Raw genomic sequence first — 26,397 nt, 5'->3', positions numbered from 1 at the left:
GATCTTTATACATAATTGTTTTAGAAATTAATAACGCACACGCAGAGAATTTAAGAGCCCATCCATATGAAAGTATACACTTGATCTTAGCCAAAAGGCCGAGAAGCGATCATCCATATGAAAGTATAAACGAATCATCAAAGTTCTGCACCAAAGTGAAATTCGGGACTTTTAAGTGTTCCTTTAAGGGACGCGTAAAGGAAAGGGGCCGCTGAAGTTTGAGGAGGGGGCGGTTCTGGCACAGCACTCGGGGGTTCCGTGGGGACGCCGCCGGCGGGGAGGTGCCGGTCACGGCTCTAGGGGATCTCGCGCCGGATGCCTGTGCTGACCACACGATCAACTTCGCCCCGGGCCTTTCACCCCGGAGCCCCCACGGGGAGGCCCCGGGACCCCCCAGGGCCCTCTGCCTCTCGCCGGGATCCACAGGGCTGACGGGGTCCGGCCGGTACCTGGTCATAAGGGGACTTCTCCAGCATCTGCGTGCACAGATCGGCGCAGAGCTGGAACTTCCTGCGCCTAAAATAGCTCCAGGCCAGGAGCAGCGGCTCCATCTCCGAGCCCATGGCGGCCGAGGGCGGCCCGCGAAGGACCGGGGCCGGGGCCTGGGAGGGCGGGGTCGAGGAGCAAGAGGCGTCCAGCTCTGCCCGGCAACGCGCGGAGGCAGGGGCCTAGCCTGAGAGGTGCCCGCATCGCGCCTGAGAACAGGAAAAAGAAAACCCACCACGAGTCGAACTCAGCTACGAGGCTTGTCAAACCTTGGCTGCAGAAAGCGTGTACTTTTAAAAGATACATATTTCATTAACCTCGAGAAGAAGGCACCATGGCTAAATTAAGAGGTAGTGACTTAGACACCTCCGACTGGGGTCCTCCACTCTCCCAAAGGAGGACCGGTTGCCTAGCAGCGAAACGCTCTGCTTCCTCTGCCAGGCTGAGAAAAATCCCAGGTGTTGACCCTACAACGGGTGTCTTACTCTTCCTTGCACGCTTTCCTACCCCTATCATTTATCCTTCCAATTCTAGAAACACGAACATGAGACCAGTTTCTTCAATACCATACTGCCCACCAGAACCCAAGGATTCTAAAAGCCCTCAACAAATCTCAGTGTTCGAATAGAAAGGGGTATCGGATACTGCTTAGTCCTATCGAGGCATTTTACAGATGAAAAACTGAGATCGGCTCAGAGAAGAGAAATTATTCACCCAAAGTCGCATGAAGTTAGGGAGCGGGACTGTAATCTGGGCTACAGATTAGGCTGTTACAGATAGGCTGTTCCACTATTATACAATGCATAAGGATTCTGGATTACAAATTGGTGACTTTTTTACAAACAAAATAACATAACACAAAATTTTAAAAAGGAGCTTTTTGAAATGCCATCTCCAACCGATTGCTGTTTGTCAAATGCTTACTTGTGCGGAATGATTTCTTTAGGCACAATTCTGACTTCTCTCTAGAGATTTACACAGATATGAAAAAAGAAGGGTGACTGGGCTAAATCTAGGTAGACTTCGTTAGGAAGGGTACGTTTTTTCCTTGCCTCTTTCCTACCACAGTGGGAGAGGCAAGAGAGGAAAAATAACTTAATACTGAAGAACTTTCTGGTCAGGTCTAAATCTCCTTTTACAGATAAGAAACAACAACTCTTAGCAAAAATGAGTCACTCACAGTTTTCTCAAACCACTAGGGTACCATAATGCAGACATTATATTTAATCCCAATGTTTATATATTTCATAAATATCAAAATAAAACTACCTTTCTAACCTGACTAATGGGTTGGGAGTAGTTTTCTTCTCCTTACTAAGCAGTATTTCTTGTATTTCTTGAATTTTTGCTTTTTAGAAGCAAATAGTAATCAGGGTTTTTTCTTTTTTAAAAAATGTTTATTTATTTATTTTGAGAAGGAGAGAGAGAGCATGAGTGAGGAAAGGACAGAGAGAGAGAGAGAATTCCAAGCAAGCTTTGTACTGTCAGAGCAGAGCCCTATGCGGGGCTCAATCCCACTAACCATGAGATCATGACCAGAGCCAAAATCAAGAGTCAGATGCTCAACCAACTGAGCCACCCAGGTGCCCCTATCCAGGTTTTGATTATTACAGTTATGTTTATTGTAATTAGTCCATTTTTGTTTCCCTCAAAGTGCTTCTAGAAATGTATTCTGTCCTAAGACAATAGCCTGTTGTTTCTGAGAGTCAGGTTGTAGGACTACACATGCTGGCAATTGCAATTGGGCTCAATATTTCAAAAGACTTTTTGTTTTCTGATACAATGTTGCTATGTAAGTGAGTCTCAACTCCAGCTCCATATTAGACAGATTTTTAAATAAAATTTTTATTTTAGAATAGATTTAGATTTATGAAAAAGTTGTAAAGAGAGTACAGAGAGTTCCCATATACTCCTCACCCACTTTTGTTAACATTGTTATTGTTAACATTTTATGTTAGTACAGTACATATGTCACAATGAAGGAACCAATATTGACACGTTGCTATTAACTCCACGGTATATATGGATTTCAATAATTTTCCCCTGATATCCTTTTTCCATTCCAGGATCCCACTTTGGATACCTTATTACACTGAATTAGTAATGTAAGGGTTAAATTGTAGTGTTAGGGCTAACCTGTAGCCTTGAGAAATAACAGCTTTGTTTTAACACTGTAGGTTAAGAGATACCAGCCTTATCCTATCAATCAAGGGAACAAAAGTTCAAGGAAAATCAACTGGATTAGTGTTTGATTGGATTGGGGCAAGGGCAGGTCGGAACTGTTTCCACCCCCATCTGGAAACTATTTCTTTGTTCTGTTCCCAGGTGATGATAAGACGATGTGGTGGGCTATAAGAACTCTGTACCCCGGCTGTTCGGGGCCGCACTCTGGTCAAGAGTGTCGGTCCTGATCGGTCTGCCTTGCTTCTCATTGCAATAAACTTTGTTGTGACTGTCACTGGTGCCCGTAGCATTCTGTTTCAGGAGTCGTGTGGATGCAACAGTATGTCTCCTTTCTCTGGTCTGTGGCAGTTTCTCAGGCTTTCCTTGTTTATGATGACCTGGACAGTTTTGAAGAGTACTAGTCAAGTATTTTGTAGAATATCTGGAAAACTTTTAAAAATACAGATACTCAAATTCCATCCTTCAAGATTCTGATTTAAATAGCTTGATGTAGAGCTAAAACATCAGTTTTTTGTTTTTCAAGTTTCCTGGTTAATTCTACTAGGCAGCCAGGGTTGAACAACTATCATGTTGAGTTCCACATGGTCTTCATATATTGAGATTATTGCCAACTTCCTAGACAAGAACAAGATTCTTATAAGTGGTAAGAATAAAGAGACATAAATATATAAGTATGGAACAAAAAAAGAGGCATTAAAAATATTTTAGGACCATAATAATTCATATTAGCTTCTTTCAGAAGGCTGTTAATTTTTTTTTTTCCTTTTAGAAAAGTCAGATGGAGGGGCGCCTGGGTGGCACAGTCGGTTAAGCGTCCGACTTCAGCCAGGTCACGATCTCACCGTCCGTGAGTTCGAGCCCCGCGTCAGGCTCTGGGCTGATGGCTCAGAGCCTGGAGCCTGTTTCCGATTCTGTGTCTCCCTCTCTCTCTGCCCCTACCCCGTTCATGCTCTGTCTCTCTCTGTCCCAAAAATAAATAAACATTGAAAAAAAAAAATTTAAAGAAAAGTCAGATGGAGGGGCGCCTGGGTGGCTCAGTCAGTTAAAGTGTCCGACTACGACTCAGGTCATGATGTCTCAGTTTGCGAGTTTGAGCCCCACGTCAGACTCTGTGTAGACAGCTCAGAGCCTAGAGCCTGCTTTGGATTCTGTGTCTCCCTCTCTCTCTGCCCCTCCCTGCTTGCACGCACTCTCTCTCTCTCTCTTTCTCTCTCTCAAAAACAAATAAACATAAAAAAATTAAAAAAAAGAAAAGTCAAACAGCTGTGGAAAATTGTAGAATACTTAGCAAATTGCAGGATGTGAAGCACGTCTAAATGTAGCATAAACTGAGCCTTTAAAAGATTATAAATTGTGTAAATTTTTAATTGTGTAAATATGTTGATTGATTATGTGAATGTGTAGATAGACTTTATTACATTTTTTATAATTTCTAATCCGTAATGCAGAAACCATTTTTTAATGTTTACTTATTTATTTTCGAGAGAGAAAGACAGAGAGAACGCGTGCACAAGTGGGGGAAGGGCAGAGAGAGAGAGAGGGAGACAGAATCCGAAGTAGCTCTGGGCGCTGAACTGTGAGCACAGAGCCCGACTCAGGGCTCAAACCCACAAACCTGTGAGATCATGACCTGAGCTGAAGTCAGACACTTGACTGACTGAAGCCATCCAGGCACTCCAGAAACCACTTTTTTAAATGGCATGCTAGTAACAGGAAGAACAGTAAATGTAACAGCTCCTAGTGAAAAGGGTAGATAGTACTTACTAGGGCCATTTTCAAACTGAGGAAAATGAAGCACAGAGAAACAACTTAATCCCTTTGAAAGAAAGCGTCAGTTTCACAATCAGCTACATCTCAGTTCCTGGATCCTTATCTTTTGCTCTCCAGCAACTACATATCCCTTTAGGTTAATTCTGTTTAAAGTCAAATACTATAGATATGTAACTTTAATTGTCAAAAGTTAACTTCTCTTAAATGTTACATTGGTATTATTCAGGCCATTTAACGTTAACCCAAAAGAAAAGCAGTTAAACTGGGATCTTCTCTTAGTCAACAAGTATTTGTGTAGGCCCTATGCTTGGTGATAAGAACAGCAGAGAGGAACAAGAGAGGTCTCCAGCCACAAAGATACTTAGAATAAAGAGTAGTTAGGGGAAAGAGCACTGAACTTGAGGTCAGACTTACTGGCTGTGTTTTCTCAGGCAAATTAGGAATCAATATAGGATGGTAGTTAAGAAGTCGGCTCTGGTGCTACATTTCCTATATTTGAACCCCTGACTCTCCCATGCACTAAATGTGGGGATCGTGGGCAAGTGGCTTAATAGTCCCATGCCTCAGATATGTGCTTCATCCATAATGTAAATGTTCTTTAAGAATTTTTTATTCTGCATTAAAGGACTAGGAAAACACACATGATGGATGAAACTCATAAGAAATGTTAACTATAGATAGTAAGTATGTCATAGATCTATAGGACATGCTAAACATAGAATCGACATTTATGTGTTAAACACATTAAGAGAATGAAAAAATGAGTGTTACTTGTAGATAGAAAGAGATGGAAAGCAAAATAAGCCTTAAATACTCATAAAGCATGCATCAGCTTTATCTACCTCAAATTGGCCACCCATTGGTATCATCCATTCTAGCCCACTTGCCCTCTGCTTAAAATACATACCGTTGCTCATAAGGTTATCACAGAGCTATAACTGTAGCTGTGTATATTTGCCTCTTCTTCTCTCCAATAGAGCAAACATCTGGCACCACAGATCTTCCATCTCTAAACTTTCTTGCCTGCCCTTGACTCTGGTCCTTGTAACAACACCATCTGTGATAAAGAAAGGTGATGTAAAGAGAGTCAGGACACAGGCACTTTGAGCAAACCACAGGCCATGCGGTCCTTTCACCTATTTGCACTAAATATCTTAACCTATTCAATCCCATTCCCTTTGCTTCTCACTGTAGATTTTAAGTTGATTTAACAAACTAGCCGTTTTGGTCTATGAGCCTTTCAATTTCAGGACTTCCAGGATAAGCCCACTAGTTAGTGTACTTAGAAGCCACCATAGCATTTCCCCACTACATATAAAATGGGAATGAGGATGATGACTACGAGAACAATGATGATGACGGAGTGACTATTTTATGGGATGGTTGTAGAGATCAAGCCAATTTCATTTAGGCAAGGCATAATTACATTGTCTATTCAAAAAACACAGAAGCACATTGGGATGGAAACCAACAATGTATGCAACCAGGGATTGCCTCAATTTTCAGTCAGACACATTTATTACATCCTAGAGAAAGAGTATTTTGAGACAATACCAAAGAAGCTGGAAGTCGTTCTTTTTTACCCATTCTTGAGAAAGTGCTTAATAAATATCTATTGATATTTTAGCAAAAAATTCTTTTGAATACATAGTATGAGATGCCAGGAATACAGAGTGAATAATGGAGGTGAACAAACAAGTGCAATAGAAGGAGGTGGGAGCCATGATAAACCCAGGAAGGGACAAGGGTACAAGTGAAGGCACGGGGCTGGGTGATTTTACATCTTCTCCATGGTTGGTAAAGAGCTTTGTGGTCATCAGCTCAGGGAAAGCTTCACAACATGAAACCATGTGATCAGGAAAGAGGATGTGGAAGGAAAGAAGCAAAGGTGGGCTCAAGCCAGATCATCAAGAGTATGGAACATCACATAGTGGAATTTGCACATCCAATGAAAAACCACCAGGGAAATTTTACCAGAGAATAAGAACAACTTGGCTGATTTAGAGTGAAGGTAGGAAGATCACTTAGGATACTCCTGTCATAGTTAAGGTACGACATGCTGGAAGTAATGGGCATGGACGCAAGAGGCAAACAAATGTCGAAGAAATAAAATCAGTAGAACTTGGACACTGATTGGATATGTGGAGGGCATTTGGCTAAGGAAAGAGAGAAAACTAGTCTAGTTCTCAGGTTTCCAAGTGGTGAGTGTACGGATAGGGGGGCCAGTCACCAAGATCAGAATGAAGGAGAAGGAATGGAGTGAGAAAAAATGAGAGTAGTTCAGTCTGGGGCATAATGATTTCATTGCCTCTGGGACAGCAGGATGGAGATGTTCTGTTGGTGACTGGAAACAGATGCACAGAAGAGGCCATGAAAACAGTTCAGTGATGGAGATAAAATTTGAGACTCACATAATTATATATCTGTTCATCAAAGGCAATGGAGAGAATGAGATTACCCCCATGGAGAGTTTGTGGAATGAGAAAAGAAAAGAACCAAAGACAGAACCATGCAGATTACTAACAGGTAATGAAAAGAGGAGAGATAAAACATACCAAGAAGGAAGGCTCAGACATGTAAGAAACCAGATCTAAGAAGACCAGATGAGTGTGGGATCGTGAAGCCAAACTATAGAGAGAATTTCAAAAAAGAAGAAGCAGTTCAACCATGTTAAATTCTGAAAAGATATGATGAAAACTAAAATAAAAAATAAAAATAAAAAAAATAAAAATACCAGGTTTGGCCATAAGTCACCCATCTACAATATTTGTCTCCATTTGACTACAATGGAGTCAAGAGAGAACAGGCAAAGAAATCTGAGTGTAATTAGCTGAGGTGAGAATCAGACCTAAGAAATAGACACACGAATAGAAGTTATTTTTTCAAGGAACAGTCACTCAAGCAAATGATTTAGAAATATTTGCAAAGCCACATGCATGTGTTTGAATTAACAGAAGTTTTATACTTTGTGGTGGTTCACCATATAATAGATGCTGTGTTCAATTTTTTAAAGCTATAGGGCTCTGGGGTGCCTGGGTGGCTCAGTCAGTTAAGTGTCCAACTTCAGCTCAGGTCACGATCTCATGGTTTGTGACTTACAACCACACATCAGGCTTTCTGCTTTCAGCCAGAGCCCGCTTCAGATCCTCTGTCCCCCTTCTCTCTCTCTGCCCCTCCCCTGCTCTCTCACTCTCTCTCTCAAAAATAAACTTAAAAAAAAAAGCTATAGGGTTCTACTACTGACAATTGCATAAACCACTGATTCTGGGGTAGAAACTTTTCTCTAAAATGGATGTGATCTGAGGTAACATGTTTTTAGTCTTTTTGCTCAGGAAGAAGTGATACTTTTATACTCCTGGACTCTACTGAAAAAGTGAACTCATTATTAGTACTAGTATGGGACTTATTCTACTATTTAAGTTTTTTTTTTTTAAAGCCATTGAATGAATAATTCCTAGCAATATACAAGCAAATGCCATTCAATATTAAAGTAGGAGTCACTAACAGATTTATCTATTTACCAGTATAAATAGATAACCAGTATAACAATGGCTACCATTTATTGAGCTCTTATTCTGGGTGGATTGGGCACAATATTAGGTTCTACACATGCTCTTAAGTCTCCTCACTAACTCTGCAAGCTTGGTACTATTATTGTCCCCATTCTACAGAAGAAGAACTAAGACTTGAACTTAGTTGTTTGCTCAGTTATCCAGTGAGTCTGTGCACAACGAGGATTTGAATTTATGTGGAGTCAAGATCCTACACCCTTCACCAGATGAGCAACTTGTATTTTTTCAAAAGTACAAGATGCTCTAGTCACACTGAATTTCTCCCTATTCCCTCTACACTTGATGTACTTGAAGCATTCTGTGCCTTTGCACATAGCTGCAGTGTCTTATCTCCATCCCCCATGCCTTTTGTCTGGTTGGCATAGATCCAAGCCAACTTTCAACCCTATTTTGAACTCTACTGATTCTCCAAAGACCTATCTGCAAGATGCTCTCAGTACCCCTCTTATAAAACTTCTTATGCTACACTATAATACCTGTCTCCTTGTAGACTTTAATGTTTTTCATCCCTTTCCCAGAAGCCTAGCATATGGTGCACGCATGGCATAGACATTTCATAGATTCTTGGTGAATGAATGGCCAAATGAAGTTCAATAACTACTATACCAAATTCAAAATTGATGGTTATATTTTGAAATAAATAATTTAATCTTTGAATATGCATTGTGGCATCTATCTAAAGGCTTAGGGAACCAATTTAACCATGCCAAAACTTAGTGTCAAATAACTTGTTTTCATTAAAATACCAAAGCCTTTGGGGCGCCTGGGTGGCGCAGTCGGTTGGGTGTCTGACTTCAGCCAGGTCACGATCTCGCGGTCCGTGAGTTCGAGCCCCGCATCAGGCTCTGGGCGGATGGCTCAGAGCCTGGAGCCTGTTTCCGATTCTGTGTCTCCCTCTCTCTCTGCCCCTCCCCCGTTCATGCTCTGTCTCTCTCTGTCCCAAAAATAAATAAACGTTGAAAAAAAAAAAATTTTTAAAATACCAAAGCCTTTGGAGATCAGTCTATATTAATAGAGTCTACCTAAAGCAATTTGAAATTTCTTTTCAAAAAGAATTAAAAAGGGATAATCCTTAAAGGGAATAAAAGTCTGATTTTATAAAGACTGATTTTTGGTTTTTATTTTCTAAAATGATCCATTTAAAGATCTTATACATTTTTAAAGATAGCTTAAATATTATACAAGTTATCAGAAAATTCACTTGCTTTAAGCTAGTGGATATTTTTTCTAATACTTTTCTGTAATTCCAATATTACTAGGTAAATGTTTCTTAAGATCTCAAATAAGCCTTTTTTTTTTTTAGATAATTTCTTGGACACTTCATGTATCTTCTTGATACAACCAATCCTCTTGATAATTAGTTATTCACCAAGCATTTATTGAATGCCTACCGGTGCCAGGCATTTTCTAAGCTATGGGTACAGTGATTATTAGAGCAAAGACTCTCTCCTCTCATGGATGGGGAGAAGAGATTACGACTATTGGTAAACTAGTAATATACCTACTTTAAACCACAACCAACGTCATACTCAACAATATACCCTTAAAAGCATTCCCAGTAAAATCTGGAATAAGCGATGCTAGCACTACTGCTATTTAATACTGTTCAGAAAATTATAGCAATGCAATAAACAGAGTAAGAAGTTTGGCTATCAGAAAGAAAGAGCCAAGATATTATTGTTTGTCAGTTGTAGATAATTGTCTTTCTAGGAAACTTTGTTATTTGGAAAGTTCTTATTTTTTTAATGTTTATTTCATATTCCATAACTTCTTGGACCCTCTGATTCAGTGATTTGAAATGCTACCTTCATTATATGCTAAATTCAAGTATAGAATGAATATTGTTTCTGGGTTGTGTGTTCAGGGTCATTGACATGAAGGTCAATATTTTTGAAAGTATAACACTGTTTTAATTTCTGTAGCTCTATTTACAAATCTTTACATTTTTTTCAAGTCCTCGAGTTTATGTGAGCCTTTATTCATAGATAAACTATTTTCAGTTATGAAGTTAGTCACAATCCAATATTACTGGCATTTTAAGTACGTGAATAATGACTTTTCCTAATCTACTGGGAAATATTCTCTTAATACTCTGCTCCTACTATAGTAAACTCCAAATCAAAAAAGCTCTATAAAACTAGTGACTTCCTTGAAAATAAAGAAAATGCTTCTCAATTTCTGCACATGAGCTACACTACATTAACCCCAAATTACTGACCATCTACCAAAATCTATTTTCTTCTTGTGGCTCTTGAATGAAGCTATTACCTGTTACTTTGGCAAAGGTCTTAAGAAAGTGAAAATACAATTATTAAATATTCCCTTTTATTCTAAATTTGCTTGTTTCAATCTGAATTTCACACGCAATTACACATCTGCTCAGGTGAGCCATCTAGGTGTTCTTAGAAATATTTATCAAGTCCCTTTGATTCATATCACATACGACAGCCTAAACGATTTTAAACCAAGCGCATAAAGAGAGGCTGATTACATTCAATTGCTTTTTCCATCAAGCTTCTTGTACTCTGAAAATCAGATTCTAAAGTCTGAGAATGAATTCATTTTCAACAATTGAAGTAGGCTTAGAACTCTGTTGGTATAAATTCTATTTATGTGACAGACACTTCTGCCTCCATCTTGTCCTCATGCAATTGAACATGATATGAAAGAGCACCTTATTTCCAGTCATTGGTAAGGGGTCATACAGATTCTTTAAAAATCACTTAAAAAAGGAAAATAAACCCAGGAGCTCCTGGATGGCTCAGTTGACTAAGCTTCCAACTGAAGCTCAGGTCATGATCTTGTGGTTCGTGAATTGGAGCCCCACATTGGGCTCACTGCTGTCAGCATAGAGCCTGCTTCCATTCCACTGTCCCCCACTCTCTCTCTGCCCCTTCCCTGCTTGTTCTCTCTCTCTCGCTCTCTCTTTCTCTCTGAAAACAAATAAATAAACTTAAAAAAAAGAAAAGAAAAAGAGACCTAGATTCTTTTCACTAAAAAAAAAAAATGACAAAGATCAAAGCAAAATCTACCTATCCTATGACATTTATACATAGAGAATCCTAGTATAAATATTTAAAATATAAAATAGAAACACAGTAAATTGGTGCAGCCACTATGGAAAGCAGTATGGAGTTTCCTCAAAAAATTAAAAATAGAAATACCATGTAATCCAGTAATTCCACTACTGGATATTTACCTAAAGAAAATAAAAACACTGATATGAAAAGATATGTACACCCCTATGTTTACTGCAGCATTATTTATAATAGCCAAAATATGGAAGCACCCTAAGTGTCCATCTATAGATGAATGGATAAAGAAAATGTGGTGAATATATATAGATATATATAATGGAATATCACTCAGCCGTAAAAAAAGAATATCTTGCCATTTACAATAGGATAGACTTAGAAGGTATTATACCAAATGAAATAACTCAGAGAAAGACAAATACCTTATGATTTCACTTATATGTGGAATCTAAAAAAACAAAACGAGCAAATAAATAAACAAAAGCTCTAAACAAATAGACTCTAAATACAGAGAACAAACTGATGGTTGCCAGAGGAGAGGGAGTAGGGGAATGTGTAAAATTGGTGAAGGGGAGTGGGAGATACGGGCTTCTAGTTAATGAATGAATAAGTCAGAGGGATGAAAAGTACAGCATAGGAAATAAAGTCAACGATATTGTAATAGTGTTGTATGGGGACAGATGGTAACTACTCTTGTAAGCATAGCATAACATAAAGAGATATCAAATCACTATGTTGTACAGTTGAAACCAGTGTGACATTGTCTGTCAACTATACTTCAATAAACTTCACATCTTAAAAATACAAAATAGAAGAACAGATTTAAAAAAAAATTTTTTAACGTTTATTTATTTTTGAGAGCCAGAGAGACAGAGTGCAAGCTGGGGAGGGGCAGAGAGAGAAGGGGACACAGAATCCAAAGCAGGCTCCAGGCTTTGAGCTGTCAGCATGGAGCCCGATGTGGGACTTGAACCCACAAACTGTGAGATCATGACCCAAGCCGAAGTCAGACACTTAACCGACTGAGCCACCCAGGCACCCCAAAAGAACAGATTTTTTTTAAATGCAGTATACACTGTATTATTACATCTCTGCTTTCTACTCTGACCAGCCCCAAGGACATTATATACATATATGAAAGGAGGGCAAAGAGTGAGAATGTGTCTTTGATGTGGCTAGAACGCTGCTCATTTTTAAAAAATTAAGTTCTGGAATGTTCTAACACCACCATCCAAACTCTCCAGCAAGACCTAAAAGTCCTACAGCTCCTGGCTATTTCTCTGACCATATCTCATCCCCTTATCGACTCGCTTACTCCACTCATGTGACACTGGCCCCCTTGCTGGTTTTTGACTGGGCTTAGCGGGGCAATGTTGCTCTTAGTCTTTGTAGACAGCTACATTCTTCCCCCAGATAACCTCTCAGTCACTTAATGAAGGGGTCCTTCACTCTGTCAATTCATGAAGGTCCCCACTGACGTGTCACTTCATTAAAGAGGTCCTCCCTACAAACCAGCCCCATCTCATTTCCCTGCCACTTTTTTCTCCATAGTACCTGACACCCCTTGGCATATTTCATAAGTATGCACATATACATTATCATCTATGTCTCTGCCCTCTCTTCTGCAGAACGCAAGCACCAAGAGTTGATACTTTGCTCTATCCTCAGTGCCTAAGGTAATGCTTGGCATATAATATGTCCTCAAAAAATATTTGCTGAATAAATTGCTTTCTCTCCAATAATATTAGGCTAAATAATACAAGTTGTGGGTCACTATTTAGGTTTAAAGATCCAATTATTAATTAGCACGTTGATAAATATTAGCACTTGACAGTATGAATTATTTAATTGAACATAATGTCTATACCTTCTCATAAAACCACATAGAAAATTGTCAAATCAAGAACCTCTGCAACTCTATCTCATTCTATTCATGAGTTCTATTCATTCTATTCAGACTACCTACCCTCACTTACATCCTGACTGCCCATCCCTGAACCCCCACTGGCCCTTTTTTTAAAAACAATTTTTTTAATGGTTATTTATTTTTGAGAGTGTGAACAGGGGAGTGGGAAAGAGAGAGGGAGACACAGAATCTGGAGCAGTCTCCAGCCCCTGAGCTGTCAGCCCAGAGCCTTGATGCGGGGCTGGAACTCACCAACTGCGAGATCATGACCTGAGCCAAAGTCAGATACTTAATCAACAGAGCCACCCAGGAGCCCCTATAGGAAGTTTGAACCCCTACTGACCCTTGAGAAGAAGAGAATGGCTAGAGGTGCATGGAGAAACATATTTTGTCTTCTTGTGAAAGTATCATATTTATGCTTACTGGCATTCCCCTTCCTTCCCTCAATATCCTAAAAAATTATCCACTTCACTCCGGAAGTTCTAAAGTTCTAAGCATTTGTAGGGTGGTGAATTCCATTACACGACTCCTTTTCCTTCGGGATATTATGGCAGATTATATTATTATCCCCACTTATTCACTCCTCCCTTGCAAGAAGATTTAACATCCTCACCCATTGTTGCCATGTGATTCAACACTGAGTTGGCCCCCATTGACATTGGACCTGGTCATGTGACTTGCTGTGACCAATGGGTCATGGGCAGAAAAAGTATACTACATGCTCTAAAACTTTAAGAGCCTTTCCGTGGTTGGCTTTGCTCTTTTCCCTCTGCTCCTTCAGCCTGAGACCTAGAATGAGAAGAGATGTATAGCAAAGTATAGCCAGGCCACGTCACTGTAGCTGACCCACAGCTACCCTGACACACAATGTGAACAGGAAAGAAATGTTGGTTATTGTAAACTACTGAGATGCTTGGATCATTTGTTATTGCAGCAAAGCTGATATCTTCATACTGTTCTTTTTTCTCCCATGATTAAAATTCAAATATCCATTTCTACAAAATTAACAAGATGTGAAGAAGTCCCACATGAAGAACACTACTAATTTTACTGAAGGGCATATAAAAAGAAAAATAAACAAATAAAAAAATACCATGTTCCTAGATAGGTAGATTACACAGTGAAAAGTTTCAGTTCTCTTCAAATTAACCTATAAATTCAGGGTGTTTTCAACAACTAGAATAGTTGAATCTGACATTCATCAGGAAGAACAGTCCCCCCAAAAAATTTTTTGAGAAATAATAATAATGACAGTCTTGCCCTACAAGATATTAAAAAATGTACACGGATGCTATAGTAATCAAAATAAGATGGTACTAGAACAGGTTCACAAGTAGATGGATGGAATAGAATAGAAAAGCCAGAAATGGCTACATATATGTGATGATTTAACAGATGATAAACATGGTAGTTCCTCCCAACACTACCCAACCTGTTCTTTCTGAAATCATTCCAATCTCAGAAAATGGTACATCCATCTTTCCAGTTGCCTAGACCAAAAGCCTTACATATATGCTTATCTTCTCTTTCTTAAACACACACATCCAAATTCATTAGCCAAGCCTATTAGTTCTACCTCAAAAATAGATCTAGAATCTACCTCTACTAAACCGCTTTGCCCCAACTATCCTTATCTCTTGTATCAATTACTGCTTTAGGCTCTTGGGACCTTTGACACTACTCAACACAGCAGCCAAAGTGACTCTTTCAAAATATCCTAAATCAGATCATGTCACTTCTTTCCTTAAACCCCCTCCAGTGTTGGCCATCTCACCTGGATTTGAAAGCCAAAGTTCTTAATGCTAACTCATAAGTCCCTAAACTATCTGCCCCTCTTCCACCCCATTAGATAAGATCTGATCTTATCGAATGCCGCCTTACATTAGCTTATTATACCGGAGTCACTCGAGCTTCTATGCTATTCCTTAAGTGGATCAAACATGGTGCCATAACAGGTTATTTGCACTTACTCTTTTCTCTACCAAGAATGCTCTTTTCCTAGATATCCACGTGAATTGCTTCATCCCCTCCTTCATGTTCTACATCTAATGCTATCTTATTAGAGTGATCATCCCTGACCACCAAAATTAGTCACATAACTTTCCCAGTGCAAAATGAAAATGCAAGGTTTTTCATTTTCGGAATTTCAAGACAACAGAGCATTATTATAATATTGAACATTTGGAAAGGTTCAAAGCTAACATGTATTTTTCTATCACTTATCAACTTGTACATTAGGCCACTAATTTTATTAGGAAGGAAGACAACTAATTTTTATTTACATAAAATATAAACACAACATAAATCTAGTTTTGTTTCTGTTACATACAGTAAGACACTCTCTACGATCATGTGTCAATCTCTTATAATTTGTCTACACAGTATTTCACAGGATATGAGGAATGATCACAAGAAAAATTACTGGTGCTCAAAAATTGTATCAGATGATGTCAATGATTTAACAGTACACTTACTAAGCTTTTCTTAAAGGTATATTATGTTCAAAGGCTATAAACCCCTCGATTTATGATTATTGAGTTGAGAACCATCCTGTTTTCTTCCAAGTACAGAATGTTTTATTTCTGTCACTTTTTCTGAAATCAGTACTTAAGCCATCTCATTTTTTATTTGTTTGTTATTATTTTTCCAGAAGGCCCATCTCATGATAATGTATAACTAACTTGGACTCGCATTATATGGCACAGGTTTTCATGTAGATGTATTACCAGTGTGTGTGTGACATTGTTTGAAACAACCTTTACTCTTCACGTCTGAGAACAACCACCACAACATAATAATAAGCATTTTCTAAAACCTTTTTGAGATATTGGCCTTCTTTTTGATCTTCCAGTTCAAGTTCACTTATTGTCTAACAAACAAATCAATCAATGCCATTGAATTATTTCAATTAAATCCCTTTTTTTTTTCATTTAATTCCTGTTTTGAGAAGGATTATTAATTAGCCAAATGATTCCTTTTCTGGGGAATGTTCCACAACTCTTTGGTGAAATGAGCATATTACATATGTGCCTTCTTAATTGACTACTTAACTACTTAACTTACTTAACTACTTAACTACTTTTGCAGCAGAGTTAGAATGTTAACACTGCTTTTCTTACATATAAAGTTTATCATCTAATTTCAAAATGTTAAGAGCTTTCCCCATTCTGTCTAGTCTAGTCATCCACTCCAGTCTCTGCTTATGTCTCTACTTTTCAGCTAAAGTTCTAAGTTATTGTTCAAATTTGTTTTGAAGTTTTAATTTAAAAATTTTTCCCCAGTCCTGATCAAAAGAAAGGAAGAAATAACTCAGATAACTCACTGAATAATGACTTAAATGGGCCTATTTCTCTTGTGGTCTTCCAAGAGTCCTGTCACTATGTCAACCCCATTAGAATGTGGATCAACATAAATTATAAGATATTCATAGAGTTCGCTCTCCATAATTAGATTTTTACTCACAGGACTGGGTATTATCTGATATTTAAAAATTAATAGGAAAGGATAAAAAAAATCAACAACAAAGTTAATCTTCAGGAAAGGATGTGTTTTAAGATGTGCCAATGCTCAGTAGAGCTGTTTCAAGCCTGTGGAGGAACTCTGTCTCTTCCTCCCCGTGAATACTAATAAAAGAATCTGAACAAGTTGGAGAAGATAAAGTATATTCAGTCGCTAAGCCAGAAGATCAACAAAGTAGGAAAGGCACAATTTTGAGGATGAGTTAACATGTCCCATTTGTTAACAGTATTTTTGAAGACCCTCGTGTACTCATGCTCTCATACATTTTGTAGAAATTGCTTGGAAAACATTCTTCAGGCATCTGGGAGTTTTTTATATGGAGACCTTTACGAATTCCACTCAAGTGCCCCAACTGCAGAAGTATTATTGAAATTCCTCTAACTGGTATTGAATCTTTACCTGTTAATTTTGCATTAAGGGCTATTATGGAAAAGTACCAGCAAGAAGTCCGTCCAGATATCGTTACCTGTCCCGAACTTTACAGACAATATTAAATGTTTACTGTCTCTTAGATAAAAAATTAGTTCGTGGTCATTGCCTTACCATAGGTTAACGTCATGGTCATCCCATAGATGATCTTCAGGGTGCCTATCTGAAAGAAAAGGATACACCCCAAAAACTGCTTGAACAGTTAACTGACACACACTGGACAGATCTTACTCATCTTATCCAAAAACTGGAAGAACAGAAATCTCATTCAGAGAAGATGGTCCAAAGTGATAAGGAAGTTGTTCTCCAGTATTTTAAGGAGTTAGTGATACATTAGAACAGAAAAAAACTTTTTTCTTAGCTGCTCTTGGTAAAGTTAGCAATCTGATTAATCAAGAATACACTCCACAAATTGAAAGAATGAAAGAAATATGAGAGCAGCAGCTTGAATTGATGACACTGACAACATCTTTACAGGAAGAGTCTCCACTGAAATTTCTTGAAAAAGTTGATGATATCCGCCAACACGTACAGATTTTGAAACAAAGACCACTTCCTGATGTTCACCCTGTTGAAATTTATCCTTGATGAGCCAAATATTGAAAGATGATTGGAGCAGAACAGAAATTGGACAAATTAAGAAACTTCTCATTCCTGAAATGAAAATTTCTTCAAAGAGGGTGCCATGTTCCTGGCCTCATAAGGATGAAAAATAAGTCGAAGTTTTTAAGATTTTAAGAAGTTTTAAGATTTTAAGTTTTTAAGATTTAAGATTTATCGTTGTAGTTACATTAATTTTAGTGATACTGATGTTGATCCTCTTTTTTAGCCAACACATAATAACCTGAAGTCTATCTTTTTACCAAAGTTTATCTAACAATTTGCATAATTTAAAGAATATGCTATGTCACACTTTATATTTGCTGAAGGAATTCATGTGGAAAATAGTTTCTCGTTGAAAATTCAAACCTGAATTGTTTAAATAGGCTTATTTTGTACAGCAGAGACTAACAACCATTGCTAAAGGGAGAAATAGGGTAGCATGGATAAATAGCAAACTAAACTATCAGAGTTGCAACAAATACAAATACACAGAAATGTTAAACCCTCCATACTTCTCTTAGATGAAAATGTGTCAGAGCTAGAAATGATACAGAATGTGTCTAAACTAGAATAATTATCTAGTAACTACTTAATTTAATACATTATCCCATTTTATTTGATTGAGGCTGACTTTATCCCTGTGACCTTGAAACACTTCTGTACCGATACTGTCTTTCAGCATTATGCTGCAGTGGGTGGTTACTGTTGCAGTTCTTTATGTATACAGAGCTTTTAGGTTAAAAGATGGGAAAATTGTTAAAGTGTATATATACCTTTATTTTGATGTGGCCCGAAGCCTCTAAATGGGCAAAACAAGGAGGGTGAGTAGAGGTTTTAATTCAAACAGCAGTCTAAAAGTAGTAAGGGATTGCATACATTAAGGATATTTCTGATCAAACATACATGATACATTAATGTATTTTAGATAAACATTGCATTAAGTCTATCAACATTCATTCCTAACAAGTTATTGATTTTGGAAATGTGTTAGGGAACAATGACCTTTTCAAATAATGATCTTACTTTATGGTTTGTGTAAATTTGACTTTTGGTTAGTGCTTTATTTAGTCTTGCCAGTCAAATCCATTTTTGGATAAAAACTCTGAAAACACGTTACTAGAATAATATATTGTTGATATATTCCATCCTCATTTGATTTAGGTGGCACCATGTTAACTATATTTGTCTTAAAAATGGTCTTAAGTTCTCTGCCATTTGCTTATGTGAATATCAAAGTACCAATGATTTAATCTTTTTTTTCAATTTTGCTTAAATGGGAGTCTGTATAGCTATTAAGTCAAATCCCTTTGATTAGTTCCCTTATTGTTAACAGGGACTGGAATTGTGCTTGTGGTAGGACTGTTGGCTCTTCTGTCCATGGAACCATAAGTATAAGGTTATTTGCTTTCCAGAAATTCCAAATTGGCTGTTGCTCTTGGATCCATTCCCTAGGAGCCCTACCTAGCTCAAAGACTTTCAGGCCCTATTAGGGAATGCTCCTGGTCCTAGATTACATATAAAATATAATGAATTAATACGGCTATAGTTCTAAAATACTCCTAATTTTTATTTTAAAAATTTTTTTAGTGTTTATTTTTTTGAGAGAGACAGAGCATGAGCAGGCTGCAGGCTCTGAGCTGTCAGCATAGAGCTTGACATGGGGCTTGAACTTTCTAGCTATGAGATCATGACCTGAGCTGAAGTCAGATGCTCAACTGACTGAACCACCCAGGTGCCCCTACTGAGAATAAATCTTAACACAAAGATGGTTGGCTGTATTAAATCAAATTTATGATCAGAATCAGAATTATCTAGCACAATTAACAGTCGTGTGGGCAAAGAACATTTGGAGGGTATTAATGGAGGTGGAGGGGAGAGACATATTGAGGTATTGAAACAAACACAGCATAATAACTTTAGGCTGAAGTTGCATTAAATTTTAGTCACAACATAAAAATGCCATGTACTTTTTGAGCACGTGTATTAGTAAGCACTGAAATTTGTTAGCTGTTGTGGGTCAAGCACTTACTGAAGTAGGTATTAACTTCTACTTTTTACAGATAAAGAAACATACCCTAAAGTAATTTGCCCAAGGCCAAAAAGCCAGCATATGGGAGAACCCGTGTATTATTTTGAGTTCTTGCTCTCATGCTATCAAAACTTTAAGCCAATAGTTTTATTTTTATTAAATTAAAGCTTCTAATTTATGTCTAAGAATCATTTATAACTAAAAATTGAAGCATATACCTATGAACATTTTAGGTTTGACATAAACATTTTGTAACTTGCCCATTCTTAGTAGACAAAAACTATTTATAAATTTTATATAGTATGCATGAACATAGTCCAGAATACAAATAACTGATTCTTATACATGCTCCTTCTGTTTGGTAATTCTCACCAGGAGTATGAAATTATAAAATTTAAAGTATATAATCTTGATATATTCCTAAGTTTTATATACAACAAAATATTTTAATAAACTTATTTTGCTACAAAAAAAAGATGTGCTAATGTTCAAAATGCTTCATTGTGAACTTTAAAAAAAAAAGCAATTTCAGTATATAATAAACTAGTTGACTGTCCTTTGAACAAAGCCAATTATTCTAAAGAAAGATTTTTATCATAAGCATGCATGGAAAATTCTCTATAGCCTTTAATGAACATCGCGAACAAACTAAAGATACTGTCATATGCATTTTTGTCAGAGATCAAAATAACATATTCTAAATCAGTAGTTTATAATCTTTTAATTACCCCTCAAACACCTCTCACGAACAGCATGCCTTGAAAAATTATGTGAACCAAACTGCAAATATTAATTATCAATTTATTTTTCAACCCTTCTGAATCAAAGCTTTATATTATAATTTTCTGATTAGTTCCCCACAAGACAGTAATTAATTGCAACTTTATAGTGGAGAAACCTGGTAGGCACCAACTTAACCAAGTGACCAAAGCTGATATAACCAATAACAGAACAAATAGAAATCATCTGCCTCTGGATATGGTGTACTAAGATGGACACACACTGCTTTTATTACTGATAAAAATGTATAATGTGATCTAGTAATGAGGAAACATCAGACAAACCCAACTGAGGAACATTCAACAAAATAATCTGCATTCTTCAAAATGTCAAAATGTTGGAAGATAAAAAAGACCCAGAAACTTTTCCAGATTAAAAGAGACATGGAAATAAAAATGCAACATGTGAATAGGATCCTGGATCCTATTGAAAAATTTTTAAATTTTTCCTATAAAGGACATTAATTGGGCAATGGGCAAAATTCAAATAACGTTTATAGATTAAATAACAGTAATGTATCAATGTTCATTTACTCCTGCGCCACCCTCTGTTTTTAGTAATCTCTGCAGGATTGTAACAGAACAGGGTCTCTCTATGTTCTTGCCCTTGCCCCAGCCGACCACTGATGCTTGTCACTCATAAACTTGTGGTGGGAAATAAGGTAGATGTTCCTGGTCCTTTTTGTCCAGCCTCTTGGGCTTCGTCAGGCCTGTGAGTCTGGCCTGGCAGTTAGACTTTTAGTCCTCCTGCCCTCTCCCCAGGACAGTCAAATGCTACCTTGTATCTCTGATCTTATTTGGGGGAGTTTTCTGTTCCCAGCCCAGTAGTATCAGACCTCTGCTTTGTGTTGGTATTTATACAGTATTCCTGGACCAAAGTGGATTTCCTGCACCTCCCTGAGAGCTGATAGATTTTGTAACTACCCCTCCCCTATCAGCAGTGGATCTTTGTCTGAGGCCTATGGTCCAGGTTAGTGGGCAGAGTTGTCTAACAGCAGCCAACCACCTATCAGGCCTGTGTGCCTGTACCACAAAGGGGGCCACTGTCCATTTTCGTGCTCTCCCCCTGCTCTGATTTCTTCCTCATGAAAGCCCTCAAGGAGTTTATAGCTGCTAGGGGAGTCCAACATTAATGAATTGTGCAAGTAGGTATAAAATTACAATTTTGATAAGTCTTTAAAAAACTTTTTTAACATTTATTTTTGAGAGAGAGACATACACACAGAATGGGCACACGGGAGGAGCAGAAAGAGAGGGAGACACAGAATCCAAAGCAGTCTCCAGGCTCTGAGCTGTCAGCACAGAGCCAGACGCGGGGCTCGAACTCATGAGCAGTGAGATCATGACCTGAGCTGAAGTCAGATGCTTAACCGACTGAGCCACCCAGGTGCCCATGACTTTGATAAGTATTATCAAAGTATTATAACTGGTGTTATAAGAGTGTATAAGAAGAGGAGTGGTGTCTTCAGGCTATTCAGGAATTGACTCAGGAATGACTACAGAGTACCAGTCAACCAGATGAAGGGCCTAGAGGAAGATCAGCCTATAGAAAAGCCCTGTGGCAAGGTAACATGACTTGTTCTAGGAAACAAAAGAAAACAAGAAGTCTAGGGTGGCAGGAGGGCCAAGAGAGTGGGAGAGGGTGTGAAATGAAGGTGGAGAAATAGGAACCAGGCCCTACTGGGCTTCCTGGCCTAGTTAAGGATTTGGTCTGTCTTTTATTTATTTATTTTTTTTTTTTTAGAATTTTTTTTTTTAATTTTTTTTTTCAACATTTATTTATTTTTGGGATAGAGAGAGACAGAGCACGAATGGGGGAGGGGCAGAGAGAGAGGGAGACACAGAATCTGAAACAGGCTCCAGGCTCTGAGCCATCAGCCCAGAGTCCGACGCGGGGCTCGAACTCACGGACCGCGAGATCGTGACCTGGCTGAAGTCGGACGCTTAACCGACTGCGCCACCCAGGCGCCCCTGGTCTGTCTTTTAAAACAGTAGGAAGCCTCTGGAGAATTTCAAGTTCGTGTTGGTGGTGGTAGGGGGAGTAATTTTAATGAGATTTGCAAAAACTAATATTTAAGCAACATATAGTTCAGATCCTACAATGTTTGTATTCTGCATATTGAAGCCTTTGAGTTCTTGAAGATAAACCAGAATGTACTAGAAGGAACCACAAATAAGAGAGTAAATAAGATTCGAACTAGTCAGTGATAGGCCAGTATTTTGTGTTTGGTTATAGAACGGGCACTGGAAAGTGACCTCTCTACACTGTATTAGATGGAGGTAAGTTGTAATTCAAAAGAAATTTTATATTAGCTTATTTAGTCACATTTAATTACGTGGCCTTATATCGTGAAATAAATTACCAGCAAATCTATATTCAAAAACATTTAGTTTAGTTTTAAAGTAAGGTATAGTTTTAAAGGGCTACATAATATGTAAATCAAATATTTATTGAATCTCATAGGGTGCATAGAACAAAATAATGTAAAATGTAAAGATACTGCTTAGAGATAGTGTTTTATTTGCTGATTCAAGTACTTTCCTGCTATCGGAAACTCTGTGGCTTTGAAATATATATGGTATTTTACTCCTGTCTTTTATACATCCTGGCTTTATCTCCTTTTAGCTCCAATTATCATATCTCTTCTTTCTGGAACTTTCTACAACCAGACTGTGGCTGCCTCACCAGGAAATGTCCTCCTATATCAAAATCAGCTTCAGGCTAATCTTTTCATAAATACTTGGCAGCTAAGTTTATTTTTTTGCACAACCTATAGTAAATCTACTTTTGTTTCTTATCTTTCTTACATCTCTTTTTAAAAATAGAGTAGGTGGGGTGCCTGGGTGGCTCAGTCAGTTGAGCATCGGACTTTGGCTCAGGTCATGATCCCATGGTCCATGAGTTCAAGCCCCACATCCAGCTTTGTGCTGACAGCTCGGAACCTGGAGCCTGCTTCAGATTCTGTGTCTCCCTCTCTCTGACCCTCCTCTGTTCATGCTCTGTCTCTCTCTGTCTCAAAAATAAATAAGCATTTAAAAAAAAAAAATAGAGTAGGTGTTAATGATCAGTAGAATTCAATAAAGTCTCTTGATAAGAGCGTGATTACTCTATGATTATTTTGTAATTTTAGGTACGGTATTTGATCTATTAAAATGTATATAGGGGCACCTGGGTGGCTCAGTCAGTTAAGCATCTGACTTCGGCTCAGGTCATGGTCTCATGGTTTGTGGGTTTGAGCCCTGCATCGGGCTTTGTGCTGACAGCTCAGAGCCTGGAGCCTGCTTCAGATTCTGTGTCTCCCTCTCTCACTATCCCTCTCCTGCTCACGTTGTCTCTCTCTCTCTCTCTCTCAAAAATAAAACATTAAAAAATGTATATATATATTTATATATAATTTACTTATTTGCATACATTTTCACTTGTTTTTAAAGGTACTTATGTCTTTATCTTGTTTTCTTCTTTGGAACATAAATTTTTCAAAGCACAGACTGTGGGTTCATTTTCCTTGATTGCTCCTCCATAGTACCATAGTGATTCACACATGGGTGCTCCATTTATGTTTTGGCATGATTATGGCAGTGGTTCTTAACCTTTTTCTTCCTGTGGCATGCTTTTGAACAATGGAAGTTTTGGTAATCTATTTGAAGGCATTACAAACATGAAGTGCCTTGAAACAAGTCAACAATAATGAGAGTAATCAGTACTACTGTATATAATAATATCTTTCAGTATTTGTGCAAGCATCTATGGCCTTGAAGGTGTTCTATTAAGTTCATTGAGCAAAATGGTCTCACGTTTTCTTTATCAGATTGATGTTAAGATGTGCATCTTACTTCCTAATCATAGCTAGTTATACAACTGCTGTGCTGAGGACCACAGGACACTTGGCATGTAACTATGCCGTCCAAATCTTTGCACTAAGAGACTTGACAAACTCTAGCATGGCTTTAACAGCTTAAGACCATGATTGTAGAATTACTCATCCCCCTTAAAACGCCTGCCCGAGAAAACTCAATGCTGCCAGCAGTTTTTACTGTTTGTTCCAGCCAACACCTGGTAATAGGGTCATGTACTCCCTCTTAGAGCAGTTACTTTAGAAAGCTTGCAATTATATGTGCATTCTCTGCCCTTTGAGATGTAAATCTACCACCCCAAATTATTTCCTCAAGGACTGGAGAGTTGTCTCTTTGAAATGCAAGCATTCTGGGAGACAACTCTCACCCTCAGTCCCTGCATCTGCATAAATAAACAATTTCCTAAAATTCAATATGATGAATATTAAATGGAGGATAAGGGACTAACTTTGGTGCCTGCCTTGCTTCAACTTGTACCGATACCTCCTGTCATAAAGATAGAAGTTTAATGGGGCACCTGGGTGGCTCAGTCGGTTAAGCGTCAGACTTTGGCTCAGGTCGTGATCTCATAGTCTATGAGTTTGAGCCCTGCATCAGGCTCTGTGCTGACAGCTCAGAGCCTGGTGCCTCCTTTGGATTCTGTGTCTCCCTTTTTCTCTGACCCTCTCCTGCTCATGCTGTGCCTCTCTCTCTCTCTCTCTCTCTCTCATATAAGTAAAGGTTAAAAAAAATTTTTTTTAAAGATAGAAGTTTATTTCTCCTCCAAATAAGCTCCAATTGACAAAGCCAGGTGTCCTAGTCATATGGACTAATGCCTCTTAACACCCTGCCATTCCTTTTCCTTAGCACATGCAGACTTTTAAAAACTCGCTATCCTGGGGCACCTGGGTGGCTCAGTCGGTTAAGCGTCCCGCTGCGTCTCAGGTCATGATCTCATGAGTTCAAGCCCCACGTCTGGCTCTCTGCTGTCATCACAGGGCCCATTTTGGATCTTCTGTCACTCTCTTTGTGCCCCTCCCCACTCATTCTCTCTCTCTCTCTCTCTCGCTCTCTCTCAAATAAATAAACATTAAAAAAAATCTCTATCCTTTTATTTCAGGGAAATTGAGTTCAGTATACACTGAACCCTCTTCCCTACTGCAATAATATTATTGAATAAAATCTGTCCTCACTGCTTTAACTAGTGTCCAGTTTGTCTTTGACAATAATGTATTGCATAACCTGCTTAAGTCAATGTTCGCAATTGCTGCAGAAATATATTTTATGTGTTGATCATGGTTTGGTAGCATTTGCACTCAAGAAGTAAGCACTTGGCTGCTGCCAGGTGGATCTATGTTAGGAGACAATGTTCCATGGTTCTCCTGTGCTTTTGCACATCTTGTTTGCAGAGGCACTGACTGCCTTTGTCCCAGACTAGCTTCTCAAGGATGTCTGTGTGGTAAACAACCTTGGAAGATAAAGACAGCATCTCTGTCTCTGGAGCAAAGGGCAGGCTTATTTATTGTCCAGTATAGTAAAGATCACATCTCCCTTGTGGACAAGGGTTAAAGAGGCTTATTGCCCATTATAATAGACTTAGGATCTCTGACCTTGGTTGAAATTCCTCTCCTTAATGCAACTCATTGTGTGTGCAATTACTATTGGGCCCTCTTTGTGATACTCTGTGGGAATTGGGGCTCTCTGAGCCCATGGCCCAGAGATCACAGAAGAAGCTGGGTGATGCAACATGGAAGTGTGGGCATACCCACCTTGAGGTAAGCCTCAACCAGTGGGAGAGGAGGAGGCTGGACAAATAAATGACCCCTCTTTCCTCTTTCTTCTTTTCTCTCCATTTTCTAAATCCTGATTTAAAAAATCTTTTTCAATATTCTATTACAGGAAATTTCCAATGTTACCAAAATTTATTTGAAAACCTAATTTTCAATGGTTTATAATATTTTTCATATGGGCTGAATCTTTTTACTTAAAGTTTTCCCTATGGTTGGACAGTTAGGTTTATTTAATTTTATTGTTCTAAATTATGCCATAGTAAATATTTTGGTGCACAAATCTTGATCTGCATTATTATTATTATTATTATTATTATGCTATGACCGTTAGCTAGGTGAGAAATTAGTGAGTCAAAGGATAAGGACATTTCAAGTCTTAAGATGTCTAAGTTGCTTCTAGAAAAATTTCTTGACATGGGAGTGGCCTGATCAGATCCATGATTTTTACAGATAACTCAGGT

The 26,397-nt window shown here is 38.3% G+C and overlaps 1 protein-coding gene and 1 pseudogene across 6 annotated transcripts in view; one reads left to right on the top strand and one right to left on the bottom strand.

Annotated features, from left to right (window-relative positions):
* Nucleotides 1-621, bottom strand: part of TTC8 (tetratricopeptide repeat domain 8) — a 59,201-nt gene extending 58,580 nt beyond the window's left edge. For 2 of the 6 annotated variants that reach the window (XM_045451822.1, XM_045451824.1), the window contains exon 1: nt 450-618. In XM_045451822.1, the coding sequence (XP_045307778.1) occupies nt 450-563 (114 nt within the window). In that variant the 5' untranslated portion in view covers nt 564-618. Of the gene's footprint in view, nt 1-449 lie in introns of all 6 variants that reach the window. The other 4 variants (XM_045451826.1, XM_045451823.1, XM_045451821.1 and 1 more) reach the window with 4 other exon arrangements.
* LOC123583747 lies at nt 562-17,860 on the top strand (annotated as a pseudogene).
* Nucleotides 17,861-26,397: the final 8,537 nt, after the last annotated feature.

The sequence above is a fragment of the Leopardus geoffroyi genome, chromosome B3, assembly GCF_018350155.1.
Source record: "Leopardus geoffroyi isolate Oge1 chromosome B3, O.geoffroyi_Oge1_pat1.0, whole genome shotgun sequence".
In the NCBI taxonomy this organism is placed as follows: Eukaryota; Metazoa; Chordata; class Mammalia; order Carnivora; family Felidae; genus Leopardus; species Leopardus geoffroyi.
Note: the sequence above shows the minus strand (reverse complement) of the source record. Positions and strands in the feature narration are given on the sequence as shown.